The following is a 23,883-nucleotide window of genomic DNA, read 5'->3' on the forward strand; positions in this document are numbered from 1 at the left end:
TCTGAGTTTTAACAAACAAAAAGATCACGCAATTCTAATGTGGTTATTTGAAATTAACTTAGCTAGATTGGGCAGTGTTGCTGTCATTCATGCAGTAATGCTCCTCATCTCGCTGGCAACGTCGACAATGGTCAGTTGCATTATCCAGTTAAAAATAGCACAGCCTCCTTCACCCAAAAAGCCAGCAGCAAAAACTAGGTCCTTCACCTCTTTCAGCCCTGTAAGCAGCTGTCTCGTCCCCTTTTGTAATGCTCCAGGAAAAAGGCAGCTCTCCTGATTGTGCAGTAATGCAGCCTGCTACGATGCATTATGAATTATTTGGCTTTGTTTTCCCTCCTGTCATTCTATTATCCCTCTTGCCAAGCTTCTGCATTCCCACTGCTTCGGACAGCTGTACCACTCTGCATTTCTCCTCCCTGTAATTTATCCATCTGCAGAAATGGACCGTGCACGCGTGCGTTTTTATTTGTGTGTAATAGGAAACGTCGTGTCTAAGGGTGATGATTACTACGGACCTCGTGGTTCACAAGCAGACAAGGTAATGATGGCTGCTACTTTCTCAGCTCACTCCAGTCAGTCCCCATCAAGTGTGTTTGTGTGTGTGTGTGTGTGTGTGTGTGTGTGTGTGTGTCTGTGTGTGTGTGTGAGAGAGAGAGAGAGAGAGAGAGAGAGAGAGAGAGACAGAGAGATGAGTAGCAGGTAATGGATCTAAGAGCTGTCATGATTTTACAAACAGTAGCTGGGGGAAGTGCAGGAAATCTTCATGAGCCACCCTGTTTGTAATTGTTTTTCTTTTTTGAAACGTCAGCTCAGGAGATTTCTGTGATTTCACATCATCAGCGCGTTGAGTGTTTCTCTTTGTCACTGCAGAATCAGTCACTTTTCCTTGCACTTTCATCGTCTCTTGTCAGATCAACTGATATGAGGGATCACAGTTTTTAAAGGGTGACTGGTAGATCACAAAATCTGACATCTCAGGAGCTTTTCATTATTTTTGATTTCTTTTGATGGATTGATATTGACATTAAAAGCAGTCTTTTTATGATGCACTGCTCTAAACAGATGAGGCCACGTCTAATCATAGTCATGTCTGTCACTGTACTTAAAAACATAGTTTGAGTTTTCTAGCAAACAAGCAGCTAAGGGGGGGGGGGGGGATGTTGGGCTAGTCGAGAAACTCTTTTACAATTTTGCCTCAGACTGTTACCAAGTTTCTGTGACAAACCTGTCTTATGTTGAAAACATTTTAAGTTCAATTTTATGATCCTATGACCCTTTGAAATATTTCATCTACCCCTGTGGTTCCCATGTAGGAAACTCTCACAAGAATCTGACCATGCAGCTCTGTGTGGGTGCCACAGACAGGAATCCGTGGTTGCATGTAGCGTGCATATCTGTGGACTCTCTGCAGGTCCCAGGCCTGCAAGTGGCTCTCACACACATTGATTTACACGCTTGTGTATCGACACACAGTGGCCCTAATCCCAGCACGTTATCACTGAGCATCAGCGTGTGAAGTCATGTGGACCGGTATGAGTCTGTGGCTGAGCCTGGAACACAGCGCAGCTGACGTCTACTGATGAGAACATCTCCACTGGACGCATTTCATCCTCTCACACCCTGAACCGTTTCCTAGGAGGCCACATTCGCTCACAAGCTATTCGGTGGAAGATGGGCTATATTTAGCATTACATGTAGGCAAGAAACTCGTCGTCAAAGGTCATATGTAGTCAAAACACTCATCTTAACAGCTGGTGGTGCCGCTTACAAGAAAAATTGCATACGGCATTTGAATGATCTCTCAGAGTACAAAGACACACTCTGTTTTTGTGCTGCACGACTTTGAATAGAATTGTTTCATCTCCGTACTCGTGGATCACTTTCAGCTCAGAGAATTCTATCAGAATTGATTAATTTTCTTTGCTTGTGACACAATGAGTTGGACTCAACAGTTGCGCTTCCAGTCAATTGTCCAGTAAATTTTTATTTAGCTGTGGAAATGTCTCAGAAAGGAAATGTGCATTAGTTTTTTTTAGTTTGGAGCAAATAAAATAGGCTTTACAATGCTGCAAATGTTACGTATGGCTTCTACCAGAGAAAACTAGAGAGAAGTCTGACTTAACACCTTCAGTTGCACGAGTTGTAATCGCTCATGTTCTGATACATCAGAGCTGATTAAAAAGGAGTTCCCATCTCCTGTTTTTTTGCGTTCCCTTTTTGAAAAACAGCAGTTACCTCCTGAGCATACAAAGTTTTTACTGGAGGTTTTCCAGAATTTTTTCAAGTGTCATTCAAGTTCACCTTTTAAAAAAGATGTGTGACTATAATGTGACTTTGTGTTAAACAATAATCTGTCAACTTGTTCCACTTGCATTTCATCATTGTGCCCACGCAAACTGAAACTGCCTTAACAGAGAAAAGGACAAAGGGATGAAGTTCTTTTCGAGAAAAGCAAGGCAGCTGAAATGACAGGGAATATATCAAAGACAAAAGTAAAGTGAACATCAGCATTACTTTCCCAACATGAAAGGAGACGGAGGAGTGATGCAGATGTGTCGTATCGAGTGCGACTGAATCAACCACTCCGTGCAGTTGAATTTGCTTGTATTTGTCTCTCCTGAGCAACGGTATTATTATTATTATTATCATTATTATTTGCAGCCAGTTCATAAATTGCATTTCTGCATGCTGGATCAATAGAGGTGATTACTTGAACCTTTGATCGTTTCTGTCCATGCAAATATCTTTTTTCTTTTTTTTTTTCTTTTTTTTGTTCTTCTTGCTTGCAGCAGTTGTGATGAAAATATTATGCAGTAGGTGTGTTACACAGTACCTGTTTGATTCAAATATTACAGTCTCAGTAGACATATTTTTATATTGCCACAACATTTTGAATCTCCACACTGTATTTACTCTGCACAAGCAGTGAGGATCTGTCTGGCAATATCTCTGTGATTTAGTTTAGTCGGACTGCAGAGTCTGTGGGGAACATTGTTTGTCAGAAAGTGAAACCTATGAGCAATGACTTTCTGCACGTAACAGCTACTATATCTTATTTCTGCACGGTTCCAGGGGATAGTCCCTCCTCTGCGAAAGTTAGTGAAACACAGTTCTACAATTTGGGCTGTGACCATGTGAGAAATGTGTCAGAGTTCATGTGGAAAACTGGCTTCAGGAAATCTTCACAATGTTTTTCTGAAAATAATCGTGGATCCATCTACTCAAAGCTCTTTACTTTAGATCCTTGGTTAAACATTCCTTGTGGAGTCCTTTCTTCTCCTTTATTTTTTTCTGAAGGTTCTATAGACAAATCATTTTAAGTGTGGGTTTGTTCTAGAAAAATCCTCAAACCCTTGAGCTCTAACCTGCTTACTCCACTGATCCACTGGTAAACTAAACAGTGCACAATTAGAATGATGCAAAATTTGGCTTTGGAAATGCATAAAAACACAGTGAAGGTCTGACAATAACATGTTATACCTAAACCCCAGGTGTCTTCCTGGTTTGTGGGGACTTTTTGCTCCTGCATCTTCAAGAGAAACTGTAAGAATCAAGATTTGAATTTGATCTCATGATGTATCAAATATGTAGCTTTTAAACCGTGATTTATTCATCCTGTTACAGTGGCCTGAGAGTGGCCACAAGCCCAGTAAATTCTAGTTGTTGTAGCTTTTTGGTGTTTTTTTTTTTTTTTTACCTTTTGAGTACCACTCTTGTCATTCAGCATCAGTTTCAAAGTTTGTCTACTCCATTAAAAAAAAACAGTTTTATATGGGACCATCTCTCTCATCGTGAAATACTTTTTCTTTAAGGACAGGTGACTTTGAAAACAGAAGGGAAGGACATTAGAGTGAGTTAGAAGGAAATAGGTCACATCAGTTTGTCTCTTGAAAAATCACTTTCACAGTAGGAACATTCCCTTTTGTTCCATTTTTTTTCCCTGCAGCCGCCTAAGCAGGACTACGTGCTCGCTCGCAGTCCAGTCAGGAGATAACTCTCCTGATATAATCTCGGCAGGATTACCGCACCTCTGCTGCTCAAGACAGTGTCAATGTAGGTCACCAGGTATAAGCTTCCATTTACCATCGGCGGCTGAAGACAAGTGGGGTAGAAGGCGAGGAGGGTTGTAATCACCAGGCAGGGTGAATGGATGGAGGAGGGGGAGGCTGAGAAATGGCTGCTAGTGGTGGGCTGATCAATTTTTTATTAAGTATCACTTCTGTGTTTGTAGGTTAGGCTTATCTTTCCTCGCCAATTTGAGGGCTAATTGTGGAGCTGTGAGTCACAGTGGGCTGTGTTGTTGAGATAACTCCCTACATTGCCTTGTGTACTGTGGGTTTCTTTCTGATGCAAATAACCTGAAACAAAAAGAATCCTGCACACTGTCCATCACCTAAACTAATATATTAACACTTCTTACATCAGACCTTCATCAGGCACGTACAGACAAGTAGCACCATGTAAACAGCTCTATACATAAAGGCATAGGAAAAAAATCCTCACAATCTCAGGCGGCCAGCAGCCTTTAGTTGAGGTCACAAAAACAAACAATTGCCCTGAAAATTGTCATTACTATAAGAAGTAAGAGGTAAAAGTCCGAACACTAATCACATACACACGAAAATACATGAAAATAATTGCAAGAAACATAAAATATATTGTAGGTAAGGGAGAGGGTCGTCATGCCAACCCTGTCTGGAACCACAGTCCATGAGATCCAGCACTAAGCCCAGGCTCATTGGTACGAGCACATCTGTAGGGCAGGAGTCTGTCATGGGTGCTAATAAAGCCAGTTGGAGTCATGCAAGTGTTTCACAAAGACCTTAATGATGTCTTTTTTTAAACTGATGTGATCACGTGACACCACCCTTAACCAACGTTACTTTTAGTTTAGCATGAAACTAAAGAATTTCTGAAATTTGAGGCTGGACAAAGATGTTGGTTAAAGGAACAGACAGATTTATTCCAGCTCAATTTTTTTTTTTTTATTGTAAGGTTATAGCTTTTCATTCATTCCATGCAATATTAAACATTAGATGGTTGAAATACTGTATAGGGGTGCAGGGATGTTGTATTTTTGTGGAACAACCCAGAGGTTAGCTTCATCACCGGTTTCCTCAACTGCTCTGTTACAAACACAAGTTAATGCATTTTGCTTTTTCAAGATAATCTTCACACTTACGGAGCGTAATGCAACCCACTTGTTAGCGACCTCTATTTTTAAAAGCTTCAGCACAAGGGAGCCAGATGTTCAACAGTACTAACTTATTTCTTGGATTTTGGATTCATTCCCTTTGCTGTGAGTAAGAGAAGAGCGTAATACATTAACCAAGGCACGTTGCTGCACAATCAACAGCTAGATGATCTGATTCACCCGCTGGCTCGCTAAACATTATCTCCTCATTATTCCCCTGTTTGCTCATGTTCTTTATCTTTTCCCCTCCATACACAAGTGCTTGATCACATGACCTTTTCACTCTTTGAAACGAGGTCACTTCGGTGCTGCATGTGTGTGGCTTTCTGAGGATTAATAGGCATACTAGAAGTGGCCTGAAGCAGTGGTGTAAACGACATAGTCCAACATGTGTCAGGGTGAAAATCCCAGGCTGCATCATCTGTCAAGCTGACATTTTGCTTGGTGTCCTTGGCTGAAATGTGAGGGATTGATATGCTGTCAGAGACATGTTATCAGCTCATAAACAGCAGGCCTTGCCACGGCTTTTACTGAACACTGACCCCTGATACACCAGTCTCCACTAGACCCGGTCCTGCTGCATCACAAGTCCCAATTACACAGAAAAGCGGTCAAATGAATGAAGAGACACTGTCTTAATCAATTGTAAAAGACGAATTTGTTCATTTGAAAAAGACTCAATCTTCCTTTGATCTGGTTCCAGCTTGCTCTTGCTTTATTTAACCACGCGCTTTAATACGAGAAACATGCTGGGTCATCTTCATCAAAGTCCTCCTGCCTTGCTGCAGCAGTTTTAAACCTTCCTGTACAACAATACAACATTTCTAGCACATAAACAACGCTCGAAGGCTGCCATGCCGTGCAGTTGCTTGCTCTGCAGAAATGCTCACCTACATCTTTTACATCTCAGCTGTAACCTTTTTCCCATAACACTGGGAGGGAGGGCTTCTTGCCGAGCTATCAATAATAAACGATTAAGTCAAGGGTTTAACATGATTGTGTAGATAATGGGGTGGAAAGGGGGGAGGCTTTCAAAGAACAGAGTGCTTTTAGCCCAGAAAACCACCCGCAGGAAGTACTCAGTTTTTAATGGTAAGGAGCTGTCCGCTCTTTCCAAGCAGCATCTGTTACGGAAACTGCAATCCTTAACTCTACAGTGCAGAGTTCACATAATGTTGTTAAAGCAGCTGAAAAACAATATTTTATCATAACAATGTGTCAAATGGTAATGTGAGAGGCGCCGGTAGTGATGAACCGACAGACAATTATCATTATTGTTTGGCAGCAGGCAGCTGTTTTCTAAAAAAAAAAAAAAAAAAAAAAAGCTTGAAAATCCCAATTACTATCTACTCAGCTCCAAATGACAAACAGACACAGTTGGTGAACGCAGTGGAGAAACTCCTCAGCTTAAGAGCCACATTTTCCCTCTCAGGAAGTGGAAGACCCATAAGTTTAAAAAGATAAGATAAAGTAATTCCACATTTCATTTGGCAGATGCTTTTGTCCAAAGCGACATGCAACATATAAATAAACCTACAGCGGCAACATATGTATGCATTACAGGAACATGACAACTTTTTTTTGAAATACGCTTATTTATCGTCCTCCTCCGAGCCAGACAAGAAGATAGATACCCTTCTCTCCTGCATTAGGAATGTGAGACCCGCAGTACAGCTGGTGGTGAGTTAGCCTAGCTCAATGAATGGTAGTGGAAGCCTGCTCAGATATAACGAGGGTTGTGCATGGAATGATATTTTTCTGACTAATTTCCCGACGCAGCACCTCATTTTAACTTCAGTCAACAAAAGAAAACGTTTGACGACTTAAAGGGCGACTGCTTCTACTAAACATGGCCTACTTTGTAAGAGAGGATGAGGAGGATTACCTCTGGACAAAACAAGATCCTGATCCTTATGCTTCTGAACCAGTGGAGGACCTAGAGTTTTTGGAAGCTGAGTAAAAGTAAACTAACCATTGTGCTAAGCTAACTAGCGCTCAGCTGGTCTCTGGGGGTCCCTAATGCATGCACAGGAGGAGAGAAGATTTTCTATCATCTGGCTCTAATGAGGATGAGGAATAAACAGATTTTTTAAAAGGGGGCATGTTCCTTTAATGTTGTTATAAAACTGCTGGTTATGTATAAAAGTTACTGACTGCCAATACTGTAAGTTAGCATTATCAACTTATTAAGGTGATGCGTTAGTTTTGTGTCGACTTCTTCTTCATGCTGCCTGGAGGGTCTTTGGGTTAAATCTGTAAGACAGGTGGGAACATTGAGTTAGCGAGGTACTTAATCCAGCAGTTTCCTGTGAAATGAGATCGAGATGGAGATTTACAAGACATTCTTGGGGGGATGGTGACTGCTTCACTAGGTTTGTGACTCCTCTTGCCCTTGTAGATGTTTCCCATCAAGGTGTCTTGTTCAGTTGGGGGTGCTGAAAGTTACAGTTAGAGGGCGGTGACATGCATCGAAGCGTTCTCTCACGTACGTGAATGTGGCCGATAGTGACTTAATTTGTCATGACAATAGAGAAATCCCTCCACCAAAGCTGTGGCTCACTGATAGCTGACCATCCCACAACCAGAAAGACACACAACACAGATTCCTACTGAAGCAAATCTGTCAGAGTGCCCTGCAGGGTTGCATCAAGTCATTCTTTTAATGTCTGACAGGTTCTCATTGAAATGGCAAGACTATGAAAAGGCGACTCTTAAGTTTTGAAAAAGGAAACATTTGTCTGTTCAGTCTGGATGTGGATGGTGTCTGCATACAGATGTTAACCCTGCAGCACTGAAACTAATACCAGATGGCAAGGCCTTCTTTTCATGTGCTTCATCGTGTTGTTATTTTTAATTGTCCACCATGTATTAGTTCTATTGTGCCAATAAGCAACTTGGCTAATGGAGGCCTTAGCCGTGCATCATGATCGGTCAGTGTTCTATGGTGAATGCAACAACAACCGCAAAAAGCCAGACACTCAACAGATCTCTGATATGCTGCTTCATGTACTGAGCCGAGCACTTGAAGAGGTTTTGGTGTTTGTTGTGTTGGTGGGATTTTATAAAAGCAGCTACCTATGGCCTGCATGGGTAAAAAAGGCTGTTGGCTAAGAGCCTAAACAGCAAATTATAAAGCAGGCTGCCACATGTGCCAGCATTGTCATGTTGCTAAATCTGTGCTGAATCGTCAATATTCAAATTGGGACAAGGTGGTTGTTTTGGTGACAGTGCATATATGTATATTAGTTCAGTTTATGTATGGATATTAGTTCAGTTCATATATGTATATTAGTTCAGTTAATGTAGGTATATTAGTTCAGTTTATATATGTATATTAGTTCAGTTCATATATGTATATTAGTTCAGTTTATATATGTATATTAGTTCAGTTTATATATGTATATTAGTTCAGTTTATATATGTATATTAGTTCAGTTCATATATGTATATTAGTTCAGTTTATATATGTATATTAGTTTAGTTAATGTAGGTATATTAGTTCAGTTAATGTATGTATATTAGTTCAGTTCATATATGTATATTAGTTCAGTTTATATATGTATATTAGTTTAGTTAATGTAGGTATATTAGTTTAGTTAATGTATGTATATTAGTTCAGTTTATATATGTATATTAGTTCAGTTCATGTAGGTATATTAGTTCAGTTAATGTATGTATATTAGTTCAGTTCATATATGTTCATATATATATATATGGATATTAGTTCTTGAAACAACCTGTTTTCAAAGCACATCACGGTGCCCGACTGTCTAGCAAAGGACCAGCGTGAATGCTATCCTGCGCTGGCCTGGATATGTTTGGAGACAAAGGACAGACACTGGTGTATATGGTGATATGTCTCACTGTCCACTTGAGATATGATCACCCAAGACTTATTTTAAAACCTGGTGTAAACGGGATCTAAGTTTCATCCAGAAAGCCACCAGCTTTGGCAGCAGTGTTGTGAATTACTGGATGTGTTGCAATAGCTTACAGCAAACCTCCTGTGGGAGCTGCTGAATGTAAGTCCAATTTCTCTCTCTTTTAGTTCTGTTTTTGCTCTCTACTATCTCCAGGGGGAAATATCTGATTTTTAAGCTGCTAAATTCTCCACTATACTTACCAGCTTGTCCCTAAGTGCGTCTGTTTGGGCATTTGGTCAGCAGATTGTACAGTTGGTTTCTAAAGGTTTTATCTGAAAAGAGCTGCAGCCGAAGACAACATTAGATGGGAGGAGAGTGAGCTGAAATGGTAAAGTTCGCAGGTCGGACAGTGAAATAATGAGCTGTGTAAATTTGAAGGGTGCTAGTTAGGCTGTGGGTTCTTGACATACTACAACATCTAATGTCTCACCACTACTTTTTAAAAGTAATTTTGTGTTGTCACTAAAGGTGTCTGGTGTGCTTCTTTGATGCTGTTGCAGTGAATTTGACCTACTTTAACACTTGAATGAGATCAAAAACACTTGAATTGCATCAAAGAAGCGTTCAAGAGGGATTCAAATCCTGTCCCAGTCATATATGGAAAAGACAGATTCTCCCCTATTTCATGATAACAATAGAAATGACATTGACGTTAGCATACCTGGCTGTTCCTGTCTCAGTGGAGCAATGGGAAAGATTCTTTTTAAGTGACTGATCACATACGATCTATGTAAGAGAGAGGCCATTTGTATAGGTGAGGGATGGTGTGGATGAGACCTGTCTGGTGTCTCGGCTTCAGGTGCATGGATATCAGAGAAGAGCTGCCTTTCCTTGAAAGGAGACAAACGGGATTCCTGCACTGCCTGTAATGGTATTTCATGCTCCTTTAACTGGAAGCAGACCTGGGAGCAGACTGACAAGGATAACATATCTAATCGAGGCTGGGAACGCCCCCAGGAGGAACTGGGGGATGTGGCTGGGTAAAAGGATGTCTGGGCCGAATGTGCAGCAGAAGGCCCAGACAAGGATGTGACGGATTAATGGTGAATGGATGAGAATTCTGGTACCTCAAGTAAAAGCAGTGGTCATCCCTTTCAGTTATATTTACCTGTGAGTTTTTGTTAAACATTGCTGCCATGCTGAGGCGGTCAGATCTTTTCCAGACTTACAGTAACGTGTTTAATGAGATTCTTGGCCTGAATGCATCTGGAAGTTTGATGCCACCTTGTGTTTACAGGAAGTAAGCTTGATTACAAAATGACACGCTGTTGTTCTCACCCACAGTAAAATATATAGTAAGTATTTGTTCTGTAGGTGTTCCTAGTGGGCACAGTAAGCGATATTTACACCACAGTGTACTTATAAGTCTGCTCCTTCATGCAATGTCCAAATATCAGGGTTCATCTCCTTCTTGCTCACTGGAACAGCTACAAATAATGAGGTGTGAGGGCCCGTGCATTGTTGCTTGATGCTTTAATTAGGGCCCGAGCAGGGAAGTGTTGAGAAACTTCCCCTTGATGGAGTTGGGCACTGTTGGAATCCTCTGCATTTATAATGCAGAAAACACTGGATTCCCAATGAGATTTAATCTTAAGATTCATGTGAGCATTTATGATTAAAGGAGATTCCATCGAGGACCTTTGTTTTAGTTTTAGATCACCTTTCAGTCGCAGTAGTTTTCAACGCAGGGACACACAGACACACGGACACACACTTCCTCAAACACTGACACAATCTCTGTCCTCAGGACTGCAGAGATCTCATTTAGATAACTCCCCTGATCTCTCAGTACCTCCCACAGTCACCCTCCCTTGCTATATTCATCTGTTACCACACGAGGAGATAGCAACAACTTTAGCTGATCCTCTGTCTCAGCAGTGAAAGATCAGTGAGAGACACGGTAGCTCCCTTTCACAAATTCTCTGTCTTCGGATTGTTTCATCATTAAACTGCCAAAGAATACAGTGACAGCCCATACTTTACCCTAAAATACATTAGAGGAATTATCATTTATCTCACTAGCAAGCATTCATCTTGTTGACAGTTAAAGATGGAGCCACCCATAAGTCATGTGGAGGGCTGATGCTTTTAAAGAGGGGAGTATTTAGCATAGCCAAACCAGCCTCAACTGCCATAATTCTAGTTGTCTCCTTCTCTATTTAGCCTTGCCTCCAGCTCCCCACCTCCAGAGCGCTTACATTACTCCCCTGCATGTGTGCATGTTTGGCAAGGGGAGGGAGCCAGGCTGAGACCCTTGAAGGTGGCGTGTTTATTTATATCTCGTAGTACTTGTGGAGGGGTGTGTCTGCTACACAGCTCTTTTAACCATCAAACGCATTTTCTCCTCCCATAACGCCCACAGTAGCTTTAGCATTATGCAGTCTCCTCTCTGTGACCTCTGTCAAGGATGTCACACTTCATGGAAACAGTTTGAATGTTGGCAGCGACTGGATTTTATTCTACAATATTTGTGGAAAAGCAAACTAGTTGTACATAAATCTATTTGAAGGAGATTTGGTTTGTTATCATGACTTTAAAAGGGTATTACATAATAAATAAAGGGGGGGGGCAGAGGGCAAAACTCCGGATCTACCTCGGTCTTTGTTCTTACCCTCACCTATGGTCATGAAAAATTGTGGATAAAAGGGCCCAAAATTGGTTTCCTCAGGAGGGTGGCAGCGTCTCCCTCAGGGATAACGTGAGAAAATCACTCATCTGTGAGGTACAGAGCCAGTTGAGGTGGTGTGGGCATCCAGTCAGGATGCTACCTGGGCACATCCCTTGGGGGGGCCATTCTGAGAACATCCACCTGAGAGGAGCCCATGGGGCAGACGGAGGACCAGGTGTGTGGGGGGGGGGGGTTAAATCTCCATGAAGGAACACTTTCGGGATCCCCCAGTCAGAGCTGGTTGATGTGGTAGGGGGAGAGTTTGCTGGAATAGCTTCCTCACTGACCCAAATTTGGATGAGTGGTTGGACGGTTGTACAAGTACGGTCATGTTAAAAATATTTGTCCAATTTCTTGTCGGACTTATTATTGTTCATATGAGACAGAATTGCTTAACAAGTAAAATCTTGGTAAGATAAAAAGGTTTGGTTTTTAGACAGTATAATCCCTTATAAAGAAATATTAACAAGTAGATTTGACATATTCCTTTGACAACTGCAGGGGGAAGTTGGATACGGTGGTGTGAACATCAACAGTTATCATTGCATATAAATTCACTTTCGTCAGTCAGACAAGAAAATATATCATTCGCATCTGCCATCCTCCTTGGCCCCTGTGCAGACCTGGTATCATGAACATGCATTCTACATGATCCAATCACACGTGGACACCTGCCATTAGAATGCGTCTCAAGTTACCCCTTGTGATAAGATGCTCTATATGCAATACAAGAGGAGGATTTGCAAAGACCATTCTCCGTTGGTATGCAGTGATGCATCTTCCACGCCTTTGGTCTGTCAGACATCAATTTCAGAACTCATCAGCCTCTGCGTTCATATGTAGGGATTAGTTGGATATTAAAATGAGAAGAAATCAAAACAACTCAGATTGGGACTATCTATCTATTGGTTTGTTCCAGGCAAAGCAAGTCACTCAAGGTGCACTCAAAATGCATCTCTTTTCTGGATTTTAAGGTGTTGTGTTGAACCAAAAATCTATGATGCTGTAGGTGTGTGGATGAGTTTGTGTTTGTGCATTCACAGAGGACAGAAGCTGAGTCAGCAATCCTTCAATAGGACTACTATCGCAAATACTTGTGATACTAAATGAAGGATCTGTATCCTCAAAAAATGTATAAGCACTGAACCGCTAGCACATTATTTATTTATCAGCAATGAAACCAGGCCCTGATAATTCCCAGTTAGCTAATAATATATACACAGGAAATCAATTCAAACATGTTTTTTATCCAGAAAAACCTTCTGTCATTCTTTGCTTGTCTAAAGAAAGTTTTGATATAAGTGATATATGTGTATTTTTATATATATACACTAACGTTTTCAGGAGCCATTGTTGTTTTGAACAAACAGTCCACGTCTGGTGTTTCGAAGTTCATCACATTGCCATGTGTATGTAGGGCAGTGTAAAAATAACTGCAATCGTTTAATGTAGTACCCCATTTCTGTATGAAAGGCAAAAGTTTCATGAGCCTCATGGTCAAGAATGTACACTGGCACGCACGCACACACACACACACACACACACACACACACACACACACACATATGCGTGCGCATACACAGTCCAAAAGAGAAGCAGATAGTAGCTGAATAAACGCTGGAACCATTCTTCCTTTCTCTCAAAATACATTTATTTCAATTTGGCCCTCAGCCATGGCAGAGGTATACTGTATTAAATCCCCATGCACTCACTCTCAGGCTCTTTGTGAGAGTTAAATACTGTACAATGTGATCCAGACTGCGTAGCGCCGCTGCTGTGAGTGCTCGCCCTCAGCACAGGGTCCGTCCGTGGCTGCCACTGCTGAATGTCCCCTTAGCGGTCGGCAAATGGCCAAAGCCCGTCACAGCCGCTGACCACGCCAGCTGTTTCTTTCTCTTTCCTGCATCTTATCTCCTCCATCAGGCTATCTGTCTTCCTCTCTGTGAGCCGCGCTGTGAAAGAGGCACTGATAGGGTGACTGGTGGTGCAGCATTTGACACCAAAGTTGATATCCACACATGCTGGCATCAGTGTGCATGAATGTGTGTGTTTGACAGGACAAGTCGGACACAAACACCGTGCTGTGGATTGTCGGAGCACAGAGGACACTTGCACTCCGTTGTTTTTGTGGTACTGTTGACAACCGACAAGTGGGAGGAGGACAGTGAAGGTCAGAGGGTGCTGAGTTTGGGACGAGTTAGATAAACAATGAAAGTGAAATGGGATGGGTCCGGGCTTAAGCTGTCTGGCATTGCCTTGGCCCGAGCTGCTGGCGTAGGCACTTTTTTGTGCCCTGTACATCTCACATTGGGAGTTATCAGAGCATGCATGCAGGGCGAGTCACAGCAGCAGCAGCAGCAGGCTAGCAGCAGTAGTAGTAGTAGTAGTAGCTCGCTGGGGGCTGCAGAGGGTCCTGGATCTGACCTGAATTTTCAATTTGCTTTCTCCTCTGATGTGTTGCTCCTCCAGGGAATCCGTGGCTCATAATTCTGCAGTGATGAGTCGGCAGGAGGATTCACTGTTATCTGTTTTGTTGAAAGAAAAGTGAGGTGAATAATGGATTTATCTGAAGCGCAATTAGACATCAAAGCAACACACCATACAAGGATCTGATCGCAGCAGACTGTCTCGCCATGGCTTATCCTGACCAGTTTGATTGGTTAAAAGACACTGTTCATTCCTTGCCAGGTAAGAGCAGCAATTTCAAGATGTTCATTATCTGAGCTATAATTTACCAAACTGAAGCCTCTTCATCTCAAAGCTTTAATTTTGTTTTGAGTGAAGGATGACGCGAAGTTCCCAACAAGTTGTAAACAGTGTTAAAATGATAAAAAGCTGTTTACTACTTTACAAATACATCTACGGGGAATGGAAGGTGAAATGCACGTCTGTGTAAACAGTGTTTTAAGCCGATGAAATCATCTGAAGGAGCAAATTCTTGGAGTGAATGCAAATGGGACTGAACTGAACGGCACACAACAGAGGCAAGTGATAACAGAAAAGAGAGACTATTGATGGGGATTTGCAGTGTACTGTCCCTAAGAGCAAGTACTGGTGCATTTAAAGACACGAGGGGAAATGATATTACCTTGAACAAAAATGGTGCACATCTACTTTGACTATGAAACTGTGTCCTTTTAATTAAATTAGGGATTCCTCCTCCTATTATTGTAGCAGCAATCAGAGGAGTGAACATGGCCCCTCCCTCTGCTTGTTTATCAGAGGCAATTTGTGTCCTTTTTTCATGTCGCACTTTAAATTATGTATGAAATGTATTTGCATATTTGTGCATGAGTGAATGTTCTGCATCTCAATACCAACATATGCTTCCTAAATTACAATCTAAGGGGTGCAAAATTAATGTGGTGGAACCAAACATGGACACGGTGTATTTACACACACAAACCCAAACACAGGCACGGTTTCTATTTTTCTCCATGGCGGGAGAGGTTCCAGTGAAAATGTGTGTGTTGAGGTGTTTTTGTACAAAAGGGGAAATGCCTGTGGAGACTCAGATGGTGACAGATGGTGTGGAGACAAACCAGCCTGGGAATCAGGATCTCTGCCCTGGGACGACATGCCCCGTTAAGTGTGTTTTGTGTGTATTTGTTTACAATGATGTGTGTGCTGGAGTATTTGTCCAGGTTAGTGTTCAGTCTGTGTCTGGAGGTGGTTCGATGTACCGTACCTGTATTGAGCATCTCTCATATAAGTGTGTTTTTGGAACACCCCACTGAATGTGAAGCTGGGAATACACCGTACCATCCGAGCCCGTTTCTGTCCCGGTTTATTAGCCCCGTGACTCACCTCTAAGTTGGCCCTGAATTTCAAGGGCGTGAAGGCTGATCACGACCCAAACCTGCTGCTCCTGATGGGTCGTCTGATTTTTTATTTTTTTTTGGTCAACTGTTGTTAAGCTCTGGTCCGGTGGGAGCAGAGCCACGAGCTGTTCCCCATGGCATCTCTGTTGCCCCGTTATACCTCATTTCGCTGCATTGTTTTGATGTTATGACAGATTTAACTATCAAAACATTGCACCTCCTGCAATTGTGATGTCACATTGGGTCATATTGCGATTTCAGTCTTGATGCGTCAAATCACACTCTCTTGTGCACCTCATTAAATCAGATTTGTGATGAGTGCAGATAAAATATACACTCTTATCAATGAGTGTGAAAGAAGCCTTCTATATTGTCAAACCCTGCTCATGTAATCTGCATTGTGAAGCTCACACTGTACATGCACCAACAAAGACTGTGTCACTATCAGAGTATTTTTATATAGTTTAGGATAGTATGAGATGATTGTCTTGAATGGAAATATTACTGGGAGTGGGGGGATGATTTGCAAAGGGTCATGTCCTGATGAGCATCAGCTAATGGCTGCGGCCGTGGTTCCTTTCATTTTAAGTGAAGAGATAAAGTGTTACATGGGTGGAAGTATATCTGCTATATATACTCTCCAAAGCACCCTTCAAAAACCCACGCAAATACAAGGAGAACAGCACAGAAAGTACCTGGGAACACCTGGGTCTGTGCCCAGGACTTTCTTGGTGTGAAGCACCGGTGTCATTGTGCTGCCCTCTTAGAAAGAACACACTCAGAAATAGAGGTATGTGTGTGTTCATGTGCACAAATACTTTTCACTGGGGAGGACAAGACAGTTTTGTACCCTTCAGTTCACTTTGTAGCTTTTCTGTAACTTAAAAGGTGCACTTCTGGCCTCTTGACAACCAATGTTGTACTTTTGAGGTAACAAAAGTACCTTTGAAGGCACATTCTTCTAATGTATACCTGTAAGTACAGAACTCCTCTTGTCTCATACCTCTGTTTTTGAGCGTGAAGAGTTTTGGGTTATGAGACCTGAAGCCCACAAGAGTGAGAGGGTTTAGGTGCACTTACAGAGTTATGCTCAGTCGACTGGAATAATGCATCACAGTTAGTCAATACGACGGTTGAATCAGTGATGCTAACCTGATTTGAATAGAAAGGGAAGGTGCTGATGACTAGTTCCCTGAACTTTAACTATAACAACCTCATAAAAAAGGAGAAAAACACACTTTTTATTTATGCAGGGTTCAATTAGCTCACACATTTAGACTCAAGGTTTATGAGTGTATACATAAAACCTGCACTTCCTGATAGATACACAGTCACGGTTCACTTTAGTGTCGCGCCGCTGCACGTTATAGAGTCCCTGTCGTATATTACCTGGTGCAGTTTCTCATGAGCTTGACATTGTTACTCTTTGGCAGAATAACCTTCCAGGCATTAGTGTGAAACTTCACAAAGTGTTTTACAATCTGCCCATAAATTACATCTCAAGAGGTGCTTATGTGGAGGCCGGGAGAAGTGGTTTCCCCGACCTCTCTATGGAGGCTATTCCCAGAGGCCGAGACTTGAAGTACTTCAGTCCAAATCAGTTTTGACTGTTGTGAGAGAGCAGCAGCGCGCCCTTATTTCTCTCTTAAAGCTTTAGAATATGTGAGGTATCTGTCTGCTATTTTGCATGCTTTCAGTGTGGTGGATCTGCATGTGCTGTTGTGTCTCTCGGCCTAGACGACTTAAATCCCACCAGCCTTTCATAATCTCATTCCCAAGACGCGCCATCTAGGTCAGGGGTCTCCATCTTAACTGTGGCTGTCTACGGACCACAGAGTCTCATGCTGTCTGCTCTAGGTTACTGTCAAATCAGCTTCGTTTCCAAAGCTCATAATGGATAAGACTGTCATCTGTATATAAGGATTCATATTTTGGACAAGAGGTTAGAGACAAGTGACATGGTAGCATACACTGCTTTATTACCTGTTTTACTTGAAATTAAAGCATCATACACAAAAGGAACACGTTGTTGCATTGAGGAAGCCATTTTTGATGAGTCATAGCTGGGTAAACACAGGTGTAATTAACACAATTCATTCTGGTCCAGTTCAGTTTTAATATGTCACAGCAATTCCCCTAAAGCCAGCATGCAAAATATAAATTGAACAAGACCATAATTAATGTTATTAATTACACCTTTGTTAACCCTGCAATGACATGTCAAAACTGCTGCTCTGAAAAGAGACTTTAATCTCATTAGGACATTTTTACTGAGGTAATAAATCAAGTGAGGATGAGGGATGGTGTCACATTGGGCTCCCCCCTGCTGGCCACTAGATAGAATGCAGGTATGAGGCACTTGTAAAAAAGCACCATGCTCTTTTACTCAGCCGGTGGATAACATGTAACCTGGATTTTTGAGAGACACATGTATACTGGTTGGTTACAGCATTATGATTTTTGTTAGTGTTTGTATATTCCTCTATGATAACAAGGGCCTCAACTACCACATTTGCGTCAGCTGATGATTCAGTAGCTGATTCAGTGCCGAGCGCTGTTTAGTCACTGTGTCAGTGCGGCGTCTCCAGAAGGCGATTTTGCTGTCGATATTTACCAAATATTTGCACGTTGCCGTCTGCTCCTCTCCCTGAAGATGATCTTTTCTTCATCCCTGACATTCATTTACTTTAAATCGGGGATGTAATTACTTATCACCATAATGCCTCCCTGTCTGTATTCCATCTTGCAGAGGCCACCTCACTAAAAATAGAATCAAGGTCAGAAACTTTGATTCGATTCATGGAGATTTAAGTGGACAAGAGCCAGAAGTGGAAGGGGTTGCTGACATGTCCACGTTGCATAAGACCTGATTTTCAGCTCAGCAAAAATGAAAAAGACAGAGGCTGAGAGAGTAGCGAGAGTATTTACGTCATTTGATACTTCATACTACACCCCATTGTGCAAATATATTTAAAAAAATGTGTTCTGACTCTGGAGCATAAAAGAAAATGTAGCTTCTTCTGATGTCACATGCTGCTTGATTAGATGTTTCCAGTGGTTGGCACCGAAAAACACAACATGATTTACTTGATGCTCCTTCAACTATTATATTTATCCTTCTGGTGTCGTTTAAAATCCTTCCTGCTGGTCCTGTTACATTTCTCAGGGCTCATACATAAATTTTAAAGTCAAATCTCAGTACATTCTCTTGTCTGTATTCACATCACAAATATATTTCAGGCCCCCTCATCCCTAAACAGTTTGAAATTGCAGAGCTTTAAACATTAATTTTGGCAGAATTTCGAAGAAGCAGACATGATGTTAATATGTTCTAACAGTTTAGAAAAGCACATCAATATGAAGAATGCATATGAAATATGAGCAAAAATGTGACACCTTAAATACAGTAACTGCACTTAATATATAATACACAACATAAATATCAGAGATGCGGGATATTTTTCTGTTTGAATTCTTTTTTCAATATCCGATTTGCGGATGTTTTGCAACTGATTTGAGGCTGATTGCTATTTACCGATTCTGAAATTATCTGTATGGAACAAGTTTACATGGTATTACATTTTGTATGTAAGGAAAAATCTCAGTGTTTGTTTTTTTGTTTTTTTTTAAAAGAACAACCATTACTTGTGGAAACATTGTGTCTCAGAAAAATAAAAAGAGAATAAATGTACAGCCTGAGCGGAGGCGTGTGTGTTGGCTCAGCAAACCCCGGGTTTGCTTCCTCCTTTCACGCATAGCTGTGGTTGCTGGGAGGTGACTGGTCGATGTGAGTAGACTTGGCCTGCCTGATCTATCACTGGATGAAATCTTTATTTTGAATTATTTCATTAAATCCCCCAAACATTGTTTATTTTCTCCCGCAGTTGACGTGATACATCCTTGAGTCACTGCAGTGTAAACTAAGGCTTAGACTGAATGCAGCACAAGGCAGAGTTTAGTAAACATGCCTCTGGGATGAAGGAATGAGGTTTCTATCTATGACTTAACACCTTTTTGATCCAGTATTGAGCTTTCTCAAGGCAGCACTGTGCTGCATAGTAATCTGTTGTGCCATGATTGTGCTGCGCTGTGTGCATCACAAAAGCCTTAAGCCCTTCTCAGCTTCCGTCCTTCCTCTCTCCATTTTTTCTTTGCCTCGTTTCCTCCATCCGATCATTTTTCTGCTACTCCATAACCTCCATGACCACTCTTCCTCTCTCTCTCTTCTCATCTTCTGCTCTCACCCATCCCCCCACTCATCCCTCTATCCCATCAATCTATCTCTCCATCTTTCCTGTTTAAAGCCTCTAATTTGGTCTGTCTGGCTATCCCACAGCAAAGGGAAGGAAACGGTTGAGATTCCCATGATTACATTTTTTGGGCCATGTTTGTTCAAGGCGTAATCATGGAATAAGATTTTTTGGTGATTTCTGTTGTTGTGTTGTGATACTTGATAAGCTTAAGTGTGGATTTCATTTAAAAAAGTCCTTTTTAGGCCTGCCTGAAACTGTCCTTGTGCAGCTTCAACCAGGTGCTAGCTTTAATGTTAGCTTCTGTGAGGTAGCTACAGTTTATCAGACCTGTCAGCTTTTGTTTACTTGGGTGTAGTGATTGTGTAACAAATCCTGTGAAATTTAGTCCTGCAGTTGCTAATATTGCAAAATGCATGTGCCACAATAGAAAAGAAAGCTTTCCAGACATAGCAACAGTAGCTACGCAGTGTTTTTGAAACACAATAACAGCCATTGTGCCATTTTCATTTTAAGGGCAAAACTCTGCATCTAAAATGTACTTCTTCCTCTTCATTCGGCTGCTCCCATGAGGGTTCACTACAGCAGATCTTCTGTTTCCATTTCTTTCTGAATCTTGGTCTGTCTTGCCAACCACCTGCACACAACCACGTCCAAACACCTCCTCTTTGGCCTTTCTCTTGTCTGGCAGCTCCATCCTGGGCATCCATCTTTTTCCCAATAATGTCTCTCCTCCACACATGTCCAAACAGCTCTACTTTGTGCCCAAACCGTGATCTGGCCCCCTCAAGTTCCTGTCTGTCCTCATTAATCCCAACAAAAATCCTAACATTTAATATACTGACATCAAATTCTTCAAGTGGTTCCTTAAGTAAGGGGCGCTTGCTTGTTTTGCACAGATATGCATCTCTTTCTATATATAATACACTTATGTAATTGTATGAATGAGTGGTACTGTCTGCTCTGGCACTACAAACGGTATTTGTGCAAACACCATAAGAGAATTGGAGGGAGAGAGAGAGAGAGAGAGAGAGAGAGAGAGAGAATAAGACAAGGAGGAGGAGAAGCATGACTTTGTTTTTCTCGGAGGACAATGCCTCCTAGAAAAAGAACAACACAATAGACTCCTTTCACAGCCTCACCAACCATCATGACATTTTTCCCTTGTGACTGGACACCATCAATCCACCCAAATCACCTCAGGAAGGTTGCAGCAGCCATGGATGATTAGCTCCTAACAGTGTTAATAGACTATATGTAAATCAACATCTAACCTTACAGAATAAAGCATCTCAAGTTGGCATCCTTTTTCTTCCTTTTATTTGCTTCAGTGCATCAGCTAACAGTTTTTTTTTCTGATGTTTATGTTACATAATCAAAGTAGACACTTGTTTTTTTTTTAGCATGTTTGGACATTTGTGCTTGTTCTTGCCTTGTTTGTATCCTGCAGCAGTGTAAGATTGGGTTTAGCATGCCACAGGACAGCAGAATACACAACAACAGCACAGCAAACATTCACTTTGAAACTGGTTGTTACAGCCAATCTCTGTCAGACTTCTCTTACTTCTTCCAAAATCACTGCAGAAATCTCTTGGGTTTTTACCATCCATGCCTGCAAGTTAGTTCTGCTTTTTGATTGCTTTTATATTTAACTCAGTCCACTGTGGTATGAAAATGTTAATGAAATCCAAATATTAACCTACAGCTCTTTTCCTTGCCAGGTTTGTCAGGGTTTTCCAGCATGTTTGGGAAGAAGAAGAAACGGCTGGAGATCTCAGCTCCGTCTAACTTTGAGCACCGGGTCCACACGGGCTTCGACCCACGGGAGCAGAAGTTCACCGGGCTGCCGCAGCAATGGCAGAGCCTCTTGGCGGACACTGCCAACCGCCCCAAGCCCATGGTGGACCCCTCTTACATCACCCCAATTCAGCTGGCACCAATGAAGGTAGAGTGAATGCACAGAGGGCAACAAGCCTACGCACTGGGGACGAATCATTATCATTTTCTATCTCTTGCGTCAACATTCCGTATCATATTTGTCCAATATAAATGCCCGACCTTCACTCACTTTGTCTGCACCAACTCATAGATGTCCTTCCTGAAACTGAGCCCACTGTTATGATTTTCTCACTTTTCTTTATTTTGTTCTGATGTAACTGGCTCTCACCTCAGTGTCTCTCACCTCTCCACTCCCTACTGATTTTTACGTCTCCAGTTCCATCTGGCCACTTCAAACTGTATATTTGGCCTAATATATTAAATTAGAATCCCATCATACTGCTTTAAACTGCATTAAGCTTTAATTCTGACATTTACAGTAAGTAACAGTGAATCAGATGACTTTCCTTATGGAGACAGAGCACAACCGCGCAGCAACCTTCAGGGGTGAAAAGTGAAATGAAATTGGCCTCAAACTGCCAAAAACAAGTTAAAACTCATGTTTAAATGCCCAAATTTAAAATATGGATAAAAGTGTTACAGCCTAGGTCAAGAAAGTTTTGGAACACGTTCCCCCCCTTTCCATGACATCTGGAAGCGTGGAGAAGTTTTATATAACCCAGCCGTTTAGATTAAACTAAGACCTCAATTTAAGCATTTTTAATGACGTGGGCACTTTGACTGGCAGCTCAATAATATGCTCCCCTCGCTCTGCTTCAGCTCCTCCCCTTTTTTTGTATAAAAAAATACAATAAAGATAGTCCAAAAAACATTTTTGAGGCTTCAAAACAGGAGTCACCTGTCACACTCCAACCATTATACAGTCCATGAGCATGCACAGCTCGTCGTTCTCAAACTGTGGCCAAACTGTGTTCTAATGTCAGTGGCCTATCAAAATGCCTGTCTAGCTAAAAACACTATATTTCACTATTTTAGATTTCATGTCATTGGCGTTCGGTGTCACTGCTACTGCAGGTAGAAACTGGATGACATCACTACATAGCCTTCTGATGTGTCCATATTCCACTAAAACACAATGCATCATGTCAAAATTCCTCAGGGAAATATAGTCACCTAAAACTGACACAACTACTTATCTATCAGTGAAAAGGCGACAGTAGCACATCTGTAAACTGTGTCAGAATCCCACAGTTGTCCCATTCTTCCTGCTGATGCTGTGTCCTGAATGGCTCAGTGTTTGAGCTCAGATCTTTTGAAAACTTTACCCTGATGGTGGCGCATTCTACCACACAGCAGCCTCTAGGCTTTTTTTATTCATTTGCTGGCTGACAGAATTGACAGTGAGGTACCTTCATGCAATTCAAAGTCAACGGAGAGTGATGCATCGTTTCTCCTCCGGTGTAAGCAGGGCTCTGTCTCCATAGTGTCAAACCCACTGAGAATTCACTGCCAAATCAGTGTTCTCTGCCGCGTTTTGTTCTTTTTGGTCGGTGGTTGCACATAGACTCTCATCAGTCTCTGCAACCTACCGTATACAGCACAGACGGCAAACAAGCTCTGACAAGACGACTGTACGCCGAGCTCAAAGCGATGGAGATCTGAGGTAAACAGAGGATCAAAAAGGGTGGAATTGTAGAAACAAGTATATCTCGCAGCTGAGATTTTTATGTCCAAAAAAATGATAGAAAAACAAAAACCCTCTTTGTGAGCAGATGAGACCAAAACATGAGCAAGTGACTATGACATATATGGCAAAGTGACAGTTTTCACCAGGCGGCTCCAAAACTAGTGGATGTTCATGTGGGTTTGTGTCTGCTGTCTGGCAGTACAAACTGACATGAGATAGGAGAAAGAAAAAATAAAACACTTTTGTTTGTTTTGGACTCCCTCTGTCCCTGCTGGTGAAACTATGCTTAATGCAGGTTTAAACGGATGATTTAATAAAACTTCATATATATCTTTTTTTCCCTCCAACTGTGTCCATCTCTCCTCCTGGCCTCCCCCATGATTGTGATCCCCCTCTCTGACCCTTCTGAGTGTCTCCTCTGATGTGTTGTTGTTCACTGGTTCTTAGTAACATGCCACATTAACACTTTTTTTATGAAGTAATTTACTCCTACTTGAATAT

At 41.7% G+C, this 23,883-nt stretch overlaps 1 protein-coding gene across 3 annotated transcripts in view; it reads left to right on the top strand.

Moving 5' to 3' along the window:
• The window catches only part of pak5 (p21 protein (Cdc42/Rac)-activated kinase 5), a 73,927-nt gene that overhangs the window by 11,742 nt on the left and 38,302 nt on the right, over nt 1-23,883 (top strand). Inside the window, exons 1-2 of one of the 3 annotated variants that reach the window (XM_086188961.1) lie at nt 14,179-14,473; nt 21,578-21,801. In XM_086188961.1, the coding sequence (XP_086045087.1) occupies nt 14,419-14,473; nt 21,578-21,801 (279 nt within the window). In that variant the 5' untranslated portion in view covers nt 14,179-14,418. Of the gene's footprint in view, nt 1-14,178; nt 14,474-21,577; nt 21,802-23,883 lie in introns of those variants that run through there. The other 2 variants (XM_086188962.1, XM_086188963.1) reach the window with 2 other exon arrangements.

This window comes from Aulostomus chinensis, chromosome 20 (genome assembly GCF_037954235.1).
Source record: "Aulostomus chinensis isolate RoL2024-O1b breed Wild chromosome 20, RoL_Achi_v1.0, whole genome shotgun sequence".
NCBI lineage: Eukaryota > Metazoa > Chordata > Actinopteri > Syngnathiformes > Aulostomidae > Aulostomus > Aulostomus chinensis.